This window comes from Schistocerca cancellata, chromosome 2 (genome assembly GCF_023864275.1).
Source record: "Schistocerca cancellata isolate TAMUIC-IGC-003103 chromosome 2, iqSchCanc2.1, whole genome shotgun sequence".
Classification (NCBI taxonomy): Eukaryota; Metazoa; Arthropoda; class Insecta; order Orthoptera; family Acrididae; genus Schistocerca; species Schistocerca cancellata.
This window is the reverse complement of record NC_064627.1, coordinates 446,688,138-446,699,954: the sequence shown is the minus strand read 5'-3', so window position 1 is coordinate 446,699,954 and position 11,817 is coordinate 446,688,138. Positions and strand designations below refer to the sequence as shown.

General features: G+C 37.2%; 1 protein-coding gene across 1 annotated transcript in view; it reads right to left on the bottom strand.

The window, feature by feature from the left end:
• Window positions 1–4,596: 4,596 nt before the first annotated feature.
• Window positions 4,597–11,817, bottom strand: part of LOC126161929 (carboxylesterase 4A) — a 159,334-nt gene continuing 152,113 nt past the window's right edge. The window contains exon 11 of the mRNA XM_049918103.1: window positions 4,597–5,267. Coding sequence (XP_049774060.1) covers window positions 4,994–5,267 — 274 coding nt within the window. The 3' untranslated portion in view covers window positions 4,597–4,993. The remainder of the gene's footprint in view (window positions 5,268–11,817) is intronic.

Below are 11,817 nucleotides of genomic sequence, written 5' to 3'. Positions count from 1 at the left end.
AATTTCTGATAACTTATCTGTATTTTTTGGTAAGCAGTCAGCATCATCATGTAGCAATGAGTATGAAGTAATACTGCTGTCTACCATGGTAACTGTGACTGCAGTATGATTTTGAGCATTCTTGGATACAGCGAGCGAAGTTTCTAAATAAAAAATATTTATAAATCAACTTAGGAGGATAAAAAAAAGGTGAAGCTCAAATTCATATCTTTACGATAACAATGATATCAATAATAATAATAATAATAATAATAATAACCACAAGAAAAATTGCCTGCATCTTTGTGTGGTCCGGGAAGAGTGACTGAGAAGCCCATATACAAAACTGATTTTCGTCTTTTCATCTAACTTCACTGTTAATACTGTTCTCACCTGTTTATTTTGCATTTACATGGGAACCTACAATAATTGTAAAAATCTTCGGTAGAAATGACTGAATGAAGTGTGGCATTCTTATTTATCACAATAAAGCAGCTGTGGCACTACTAAGTTTCATAGTTTTAGTGGATTGCTGTCAATGTGAGGTGAATAATAATACAGTTTTCTCATTGCTGTCACTCCCTCTCAGGAAGAAATCTCTACTTTCATACTCTAATTTCAGCCAAGAAATCAGTAAAAAGATTGCCGTATAAAATGCTGTCCATTTTCATGAACTGAAGCTGCAACCAAGGAATCGCTTTCAAAGTATAAGAGATGTATGATAAACAGTAATAATGTGCCATGTCTGCATGCACTTTTACATATATGGGGTCACTGATAACCATGCTGTTGAGTGCCCATAAACTCCTCCCTTCCGTATATACGTGGTATCATTTAACATATTCAAAACACTAGTTACGCGGTGTTTCTTTTGCAATTACGTGGTGTTTCGATCAATTTTTTGTTTTTTCTGTGTCACATAAGTGATGCTGTAGTTCATTTTCTTTGAAAATAATTAAAAATCTGGCATTCTGGTGGTAAGAGCACATTTACTGGGTGTCAAGGATATCAACTGACTGAAAAATCAAACTTGACAATTTCAGACAATGCTAAAACCAGGATGAAATAACAAGAATATTATGAAAAGGATATATTGCCACTCATCTCATGGAGGATGTGCTGAGATGCAGTCAGGACAATGAAAATACTCTTAAACATTTAAACTTTTGGCCAAAAGGCCTTCTTTGTAAATAGAGCCAGAGACAGCAGCCATTTGTGTGTAAGTTGTGCTTGTGTGAATGTGTGTGTGCTTTCTATTTCTGAAGAAGGCCTTTTGACCAAAAACTTAAATGTTTAGTAGTCTTTTCATCGTGCCTGTCTGCATCTCAGCACCTCCTCTATATGGTGAGTAGCAATCTACCCTTTTCATGAAACTGACAATTTGGCAGTTGCACGGTATTGTTTATTTGCCAATAATACACTTTTAGTGATGAAGTTGTAAGAAAGAATGTGTTATAATTAGTGAAAACGCCCAGTGACTATTATTGTAGTTTAATAACAGCATGCTGTCATGTCTTTCTTGTGTACAAGCAATGGAGCAGTGTTCATATATGGTCTCAGTGGGTAAATGTTAAGACTACAAATTCAGATGTCTTGAGTTCAATCCCCAATTGTTCTGTGGATTTTTTGTGATTTGTTAATGTGAAAGAGTCAAGCTGCATTGTGATTTGGAGTTCACATTGCTGTATGTCCCACGTAAGTGACAGGGTGATAGAGTTCAAAATTTGGAGGAGGCAAGGGGATAAAATCTCCAATAGCACCATGCCTAGTAAAGCAGTGTAGAGTTAAACCAACCTTTAGGTTGAGGACAGTTTTACCTTTATCACAATATCTTTTGCTTTTTGAAATAAATTATTAATCTTAGTCTTCTCTTATTTTGTAAGTACATTAATTGTTTCACTAATCTGCCATCTCTGTGACCAAATCAGTGCCATTTTGTTTCTGGGTGCTAAGCACTGGTTCATTGAAACTTCCTGGTAGATTAAAGCTGTGTGCTGGACTGAGGCTCGAAGTTGGGACCTTTGCTAGTTCTGCAAGGTTTGCAGGAGAGCTTCTGTGAAGTTTGGAAGATACTGGCAGAAGTAAAGCTGTGGGGAAGGGGGTGTGAGTTGTGCTTGGGTAGCTCATATGGTAGACCACTTGCCTGCGAAAGGCAAAGGTCCCGAGTTCGAGTCTCGGTCCTGCATACAGCTTCAATCTGCCAGGAAGTTTCATATCAGCACACACTACACTGCAGCGTGAAAATCTCATTCTGGCGCTGGTTTTTTGATATTCCCATTTAGATAGTGATGAACAAATTTGTCTTTGGCTGAATACTAGTGATATTATGTTTTTTCATGGTACAGCGTCTCCCCTCAGTGCTTGGACAACATGTAGTGTATTTCATACCATCTGGTTGTAGTATTCAGAAAACATTGGAAGCAGAATTCTAATGAACAAATATTCCATGAAAAAGTTTATAGTATCATATTCCATGGCAGTTAGATTCTAATTTTTGATGCGAGTTGGTCAGAAGAAATAGCTTGAGCAAGGATAAATAGTGCTCAAGTGTACCTCTGTTTGTAAAGTCACTTGCACAGCTTTCTTTATCTGCCGTTGTAGAATAGCCATTATCAAAGAAGATTATACAAGTGTCTGGCAGAAAGTTACAGATAACCAAAATATTGTTGAGCTGCTTTGGCAATTATTGGGACATCTTTCTGTTTTCTGATCCACAAAATCTGTGAATGGATTTAGCACAGCTTTCATTGTATAAACACAAGACAATACATACCTGCTTGGTTTGGAATACATTTGTAGTGTTATGTGCTAAGACTATATAATCCTTTGGTAGAATCTCCCCAATAACTTTGCCACATAAACCAATTGATGCATTTTGTGTTATTAGTTTACGTAAACAGCTGTCAGATAATACTTTTAGTAGTGTTGGGTCAGCGTGATTATCTTGGTGTTGTGACAGACATTGGTTACAGTGTAAAGCCCATCAAAAACCCTCATCAATATATAACATCTCCTGAACAGGCCTGATCTAGTTGATACAAGCCTTTATGCCAGGCCACTAGTCAAATTTGGGTTGTTGCATCCTGCAGCATTCCTTTTTTTTTTCCAGCTTCTGTTTAAATCCTCCAAAGGCCTCACCACACACTATTTTTTTTAAGTATTTCCCTGCTTCTTCATGGGGAAAAATAAGAGGTATGAGGCATTTGTGTAAATGGATTTACAAAAAATTTCAAAAGATCGGCCTACCTGATGGGTTTTCCACACTGGTGTGATGTGACAGTGTGATGCAGATTCAGTGTACCGTATTTACCCGAGTATAAGATGAGCCGATTTTTCATAAAGTTCTCCTTGAGAAAATTTTCTGTTTTAATAATATAAAGTACCAGACTAAACAGAGTTAACATTACATAAGTTCTAAACTTATGCTATTTATTGAAATTTCCTGGCTCATTAAAAGTGTGTGCTGGGCCAAGACTCGAACTTGGGACCTTTGCTTTTTGCGTGCAAGTGCTCTACTGTCTGAGCTACTCAAGCACAGTTCACGGCCCATCCTCACAGCTGTACTTCTGCCAGTACCTTGTCTCCTACCTTTCAAACTTAACAAAAGTTCTCCTGTGAAACTTGGAGGACTAACACTCAAGGAAGAAAGGATATTGTGGAGATATGACTTAGCTACAGGCTACTAACTGAGTACTTGCCCGCGAAAGGCAAAGGTCCCAAATTCGAGTCTTGCACCGACACACAGTTTTAGTCTGCCAGGAAGTTTCATATTAGTGAGTGAAAATTCCATTCTATGCCATTTATTGACTGTCTAGATTTTGACAATACAAGGAGAAATCAAATAAATAAAAATAAATGGTTTACTTTAATTTTTATCTTCACTTCCTCTTTTGTTTACTATCTCAGATAGTCGTCTGTGGTATCACAATTTTTAATCATGGGGCTCACAAATATTTGGCTGTATCTTCTGAATATGTTGCAGTTTCCTCAGTTGTAGTTGTGGTGGGACTCAATAATGCAGCTTTTTTTCAGAATACATAGACGATTTCACATCTGTATTGATGTGAGAATGTGACACTATTTCTTTGTCTTTTGCTTTCAAACATGACATGCCTGCAGGTCTCACGTGACTTTTACCATCTCCTGCAGTCCACATTTTCACCGTACTTCTCAGCCAGGCTGGTAGCACTGCCCCCCCCCCCCCCCCCCCCCCCAACTCTGGTGAATTCTTCAAATTAAATCTACATGTGGGCTCAATTGCCAAAGCTTCATCTATAAAATGCAAGACAGCCCATTGCAAAAACATTGAATGCACAAATATAAGGTAACCCTGCATTTTTCGAATCATGAATTTGGGAAAAAACTCATCTATAATCCTTAATGTCTCACAAACTAATGCAAAGATAAAAAGGACATGTCATCCAAAACTGTAATGTATAACACCAATAGTGGATGATTTTTCCGTTGAATAAAAGTATCAAGAAGCAGCAAATGTGTTGCATTTAATATTAAAGATGCACAATTATACTTTTTAACATTTGTTCTGAACTGTATGGAGTTAAATTGCTGTAATCTAAAATATTTGTTAATTTACACCATGAAAAAATACTAGAGAACTTCGGAGACATAACGCATTTAATATCGTCCTTCTTGACTGTAAATATTAATCAGTAATGGCAGAGAAATAATTATATGCTATTATTATTGTGAACACTTTTGACAACAGCATACCGGCATTATCAGTGTGCAGAGAGGAGTTATCAAAAAGTTACTTAACAGAAGAAAATATATTTTTCTTCAGTACAGAAAATAAAATTAAAACTTTAACAAGAAATGAAGTTTCATTATTAAATCAACTGCAACATGAAGTTCACAGATAACGGTAAATTTACCTAGCACTAATATCAAAGGTATCACTTCAGCAGGTCTTTAAAGTTTGCTTAAGTGAAGTTATTTCATAAAGCACTGCTTATTATTTTGTCCATGAGAGAATGAGTCATTTGAGAGATTCCAACTATCCTCCAAAAGGTAAAATGTGTGTGTTAAGTGGAACAGCAACAGGTACTATTTTGACATCTGTAACAGAGCCAGCAAGATCCTTAGCGACGTTGAAAGCCTGGCACGATGTTGTTTGCAGACGTTCCGCTATTCCAGCCCAGGCAGCCAGCTGACAGAAACGGAAATCCTTAGCTGGCATGGGGTTTCTTGCTATTTGCAGATAGTTGTTGTTTGATCTACTAAACGGCAACCAGGTGCCTTTACCATCTGAAGTACCATTGACAGGGACTCTGTAAGGGAAAAAAGATATAACCATGTTCAATATGTCAATAATATATAGAAGCAGTGTATTCTTTGAGATCTCTTACACAATTTTATTCTTAGTGTCAACCAATACTCCTCCTACCTACTCTCTCTCTCTCTCTCTCTCTCTCTCTCTCTCTCTCTCTCTCTCACACACACACACACACACACACACACACACAAATTGTAGCAACAGATGTATGTGAGCCACAGAGCTGTTACGTATTGTATATATTTAAGTTTCAAGTACTTCATGAACGTGATTAGTCTAAAGAAATACAAAATGACATATTAGTAGTGGAGCAGTACTTTGATGTGAGAAAAAATTGGGTTATTCACAAACTCAGGATAATAGTCCTTTAGGCTGCTGCCATATGTGTGATTTTTCCAGCAAGATTTGAGCTGGAAAAGTTGTGACAGTAATGTTAGCTAGTGTGTCAGCCACACAGACAGGAAAAAGTGCCAGGCCTTGGCAGTCAGATGGCTATGAAGCAACTTCTCAAGAACAGCAATGGACAGTATTTCCTTGGATAGTTTTATTCTTGTGATGGTTGAATTCAAATACAGCAGAGGTAATGAATCCACCCTGTACTAACAAGTAGGTGAGAAGTCGATAGGAAACTTTGTTCTTGTACATGAGGACCTGAAGAAATAACCTGATATATTTTCTGACTGTTATTCAATATGGGGTAATTCATTCAGAAAACTGTTATCTTTAGTGAAAACTGACATTTCTAAAACTAGTACAGTTACCAGGCATTGTACTTTTTGGTTGTTCTGGTAACTCTGACAGATAGCAATTACTGTTTCAGACACACTGACGTGTGCATAGACATAAAATTTGCTACAATCAAATACCCTCGCAAACTGTCCTACTTATACTACTCTTCCATTTGCAATTGTGGGTGATGCATTTGCCGCATGTGCAAACCTCTTAAGACCTATTCCAGAAAAACCTTGACACCTCAGAAATATGCTTCTCAACTCCAATAGGTAAGTGTTTTGTTGAATGCGCATTTGCCATTTTAGCACGTGAATGACAGATTTTGTACCTATCAATGGATGTGAATGTTGAATTTGCTGGCATTATAGTTACAACTTTTGTGTACTTACAGCTGTGTGAGGAGCATTGACAATCACAACTTTGAGAACACACTGACATGTCTGTGACAAGTATGTGGAACTAGAGGCAACAAAGACCCAAAATTTGTTAGAGATCACTTTGCAGTAGGGTTGCCAGGTTTTAAAACTAAAAATATGGGATATTTTGGAAATAATGGCCAAAATAGTCCCATCGTGGCATCAAGCTTGCCCACATGAAAAAGAGAGAATCCTAGGATCATAAACTGGATATATCAATTGTTGACTTGGGAATGATAATCTTTGAATACGGAAATGTTAGCATGAATAAATAATGAATCTTTATGAAACATGAGGAAAATTTTATCAAATATATAAACATGCAAAATGGATACAATATGGAAAAATCTGTAAAATACGAGAGACCTGTTGAAAATACTGCAGTCCTACTTTGCAGACTTTTTCTGTTCTAGTCGTGAATTGGAGCCTTGTCAAAATTTCTGTAAGGAATAAATCTTAATTGGTTGTCCTAACTTGAATAAGAACAACAACTTGATTGTAAATATATGTGAAGTAAAAAACAGAACTTAAGTTTTTCTTCCAGTTCTGTTTTCTCTCACTCTCCCCCAATAAGCAATATGATTACCATGACTCCATCTTAATGCTATCGTTTTTATGGTCTGGGTACTTCATATTGTAAATTCATGGATTTTTTCTGTTCCTCCAAAATTAGCCATTAGCTGTCTCTGTAATCCATGTTGCACATCAATACTGAAACATTCTGGTTGGGAGCATATGACAAACTGATTGCCACATGAATATCTAATCGTTTAACCACTGAGGCAGCTAGAATTCCTGCAGAGAAATAGGCTGTGGCTCATTCCTCTGTATGTGACCTTGAAGACAGGCCCTTCTGTGCAACAATGGTGGGAATTCCAGCACTCTGTGGCCACTCTCATTTAAACACACCAGTTCTATTTATGCTGTATTTTTTCCATTTCCAATCCCACTGGATAAATCACACATGAGTGTAGCCTTGGTAAATAGCATAGAAATGAAAATAAAAGTGTGAGCAAGGCAAGTAGGAAGCTAATAAGGATCTTTCCGTTTAATCTTTAATTAATATGTTGTCCAAAAGGATACATGTCTCTAGCCATTTTGTTCTGGAAACTAAAACTAGGGAACTATAGGACAACTGGTAACAGCATAAGGACAATATTTGTTGTCAACCCTGGGAGTGACAGCTGGAGCACTGTTGGTTGCTTTGGAAATAATAAACCATAAGTACATTCTTCAGGAAGTAAATTTCTCTAGAGCCTGGGGACTGGGTGTTTGTGTTGTCCTCATCATTTCATTTCATTGCAAACAGGGTGGAAACACAGTTGCCTTGAAATATTTGTGTTAACTGCTGAACTATATCTCCAGCTAATCACCACCCAAACTGACAGACATGTTTGAACCTCGTCATTAACTCTGAAAGTGTTGACCAGGTAGTAATTTACTTGGGTCATGTATAAGAAAAGATGGAGATAAAGGGAATTGTGAATAAGACCTCAGAATGCATTGTAAATTACAATCCACTTGCTAAAAATTATTGTACATGGAGTAACCATAGTTACTGATCAGAGCAAACCTTGCATGAAGAATCCTACTTACCTCATTCTTAATAGCTAATTACAGTTTCCATAGTGTTTCACAGCAATATTCAGCATTCAGAATTTTGACTTTGGGTAGAAAGTGGATGAACAGAGTTTCCTTTCCATCTCAGCATTTATAAATTTCTATGTACCTCAGAGTACTTCAATTTAGTCTCTCCCTGAGATGCCAGTGCATAGATATCTGCTCAGTGTCTGGGATAAATCAAGAAAGCAACTTTTTATCAACTGTTACTATGGTCTGATTCTTGTCATGGGATCCATGTTGTATACAGTGTGTGCCCAATGATTGGGATATTCATGAGTAATTGATGCTGAATTCTCTGTCACACCTGTTTTCGCAGATCATCATTGTTGAAGTATAGCCATCCACTGCACTTTGGACATTTGGACAACTTTCAAAAAATTTCTTGGACTGACAATGAACCCTTTTGTTTGTCTATGAAATGGGCATCATACACTGCATAAGACTGAGGAGAAATTTTGATTGGGGCCACATTGTGAGTATGCTGGAAAATTACAGACCCAATATTGCAGTTGTCAAATGAAGGAATCAAGGCTATCATTTTCAGCTATTACAATGATGATACTGAAAGCAGCCAAGAAGTACCAACTGTTCCACATGATAAGCATTTTCTGAATATCTCACTATACAGCCTTGTCCAATGTGACAATACAAACAGATGAGAAGCTGGAAAAAATGTCAGCAGTGTTCTTTTATTACATGTTCCTTTTTATTTCCTGTCTCTTTAAATTTGTAATATTTCACTTGTGTTACTTTTTTATGCAACAAAATTATTTTTCCTCACCACAGAAGCCACAATTAAACTTTTACTGTGCTTTCTGATACAGTCTGTGCTGGATATACACAAGCGAGGCCTTGAGCACCCAAGTGGAGTTCCTTGTAAAATACCCACCCATTGTCATTCTAAAACAGTTACAATGAAGTGGCACCAACAAAGTACTCCACCCATTCATTCCAAAAATTATACATTTGTGAGGTCAGTTACTGTAGACCAGCCTAACTGCAGAGTTCTCAATACTGACTGAGTCAATCATGACCCACATTGTACAGAATCTACGAGAGGTAAGCCCCTGCCAAAACAACACAAACCTCACCACAAAAGCCAAATGATCAGAAACCCCTTAACCTTATATTCCTCCACCAGAATTTTTTCAAAATTTCCCAAAGTTCTCATTACAATACTGCATCATTTTCTCACTCAGCCACTAAAAGAGTACTATTTTACAGAGACATTTTACGATTATCTCTACCTGGACAAAATGTTTACAATGAGTTTCAGGGTGCTCTTTCCCTTTTGTATTTATTTTTTAAGTCCCACTAAATGTAACTAAAATGCACAATTTATACTATTTGAAATCTCTTGCCAGTAACACAGTGATCTATTTGCACAAATCCTTTCAATATAATTGTTTTAAGTCTTGCTGAAAAGCTAAACATGTAACACAAAAATCTTACTTCCTTTACAAGGATATAGATGCCCACCAACTCTAAAAGTGTTGTTGTTACAATGAATCAAGTGGTCAAGTGCTTATTGTAATCATTGTGTGTGTGTGTGTGTGTGTGTGTGTGTGTATGTGTGTGTGTGTGTGTGTGTGTGTGGGCACATGCTTATGCATCTAGTGCTCAAATGCTAGTGTGAATGCTGTTTTCTGTTAGATGTTTCAGTGCTTCTTGAGTAAAGTCATTATAGGTGAGCAGCTGGTTGTAAAGGCTGTTACTGGCACATAATTAGTGTCCAGCCCCTAGCAAATGAGATAGGAACTGAAATTGAGAGTATCAAAGCAAAAGCTGAAATGCTTAGCTCCATTTTCAAATGTTCCTTTCGAAGGAAAACCCAGGTGAATTGCCCCAGTTTAGTCCTCATTCCACTGAAAAGATGAATGAAGTAAGTATTAGTGTAAGTTGTTTTGAGAAACAGCTGAACTCCTTAAAACAGAACAAAGCTCCAGGGCCCAATGGAATACCTGGCAGATTATATACTGAATTTGTGGCTGAGTTAGCACCTCTGCTGACTATAATCTATCGTAGATCCCTTGAACAAAAAACCATACCCAGTTCTTGGAAAAAGGCACAGATCATACATGTCTACAAGAAGAATAGTAGAAGTGATACACAAAACCATCATCCAATATCCTTGACATTGATTTGATGTAGAATCTTATAACATATCCCATGCTCAAACAAAATGAGGTATCTTGAACATGATGACCTCCTCAATGCCAACCAGCATGGATTCAGAAAACTACAGTCATGTGGAACCCAACTCGTACCTTTCTCACATGGCACACTGAAAGCTTTGGATCAAGGCAGTTAGGTAGCTGCAGTATTTCTTGATTTCTGAAAAGCATTTGACTCTGTACCATACCTATGCTTATTGTCAAAAGTATGACTGTATGAGGTATCAAGTGAAATTTGCAACTGGATTGAGGTCTTTGTGGCAGGGAGGATGCAACAGTTGTTTTGGATGAAGCGTCACTGTCAGACGTAGAAGTAGCTTTAGGTGTGCCCCCGGGAAGTGTGTTGGGATCCTTGCTGTTCACATTGTATATTAATGACCTTGCAGACAATAGTAAATGACACAGTTATTTTTAATGAAGCATTATCTGAAAGTAGCTGCATAAACATTCAGTCAGATCTCAGAAAAATGTCAGAGCAGTGCAAAAATTGGCAGCTTGCTTTAAATGTTCAGATAAGCAAAACTGTGTGCTTCACAAAATGAAAAAATGTAGCAATATATGATGACAATATCAATGAGTCACTGCTTGGAATGGCCAAATCATACAAATATCTGGGTGTAACACTTTGTATGGAGATGAAATGAAATGATCACATAGGCTCAGTCATGGGTAAAACAGGACTTCGGTTTACTGGTAGTATGTTGAGGAAGTGCAATCAGTCCGCGAAGGAGATTGCTTACAAATCACTCATACGACTGATTCTAGAATATTGCTCAAGTGTGTAGTATCCATATTGCATAGGAGTAACGAGGGATATTGAAGGTATACAGAGAAGGCTAGCATGAATGGTCACAAGTGTGTTCCATCCATGGGAGAGTGTTACAGAGATACTGAAGGAACTGAACTGGAAGACTCTTTAAGACAAATGTAAACTATCCTGGAACTGGTTGTAAATGACAACTCTAGGAATATACTATAATATCCTGCATATCACTCACATAGAGATTGTGAGAATAAGATTAGAGTAATTACTGCACACACAGAGGCATTCAATCATTCTTCCTATGCCCTATACGTGAATGGAATGGGAGGAAACCCTAATAACTAGTACAGTGGGATGTACCTTCTGCCATGCACGTCATGGTGGTTTGCAGTGTATGGATGTAGATGTAGATGCAGATATAGGTGATTCAGTAATGGTGTTTGGAGAGAAATGAAGATAAAAACAGTAGTAAGAGATTTGTAATTTCATTTAGTACAAGAAAAATTTAAATATTTCTTAAGCATATTGCTACAGTAGCTTCAGTCCCATTTCCCATGTAGATGTAGAGGTTACCTTTCCCTTATTTTAAATACTGCTCCATCAGGAATTTCTGTTGTTGTTATAATGTTCGGTCATGAAAAACCTATTTGATGTTTCAACAGTCCTTGGTGTCACAGTCTGTGGATTGTGTAGCAGAGCTTGCGACGACATATCATTTCTCCAGCTTACATAACTGCTTAAATTTTTAGTCCTACTCTTTACTTCATTGTTTACTTAGTTTACTAATCAATAAATATTTATAAAATTCAATATTACACATATCAATATTAATATTAA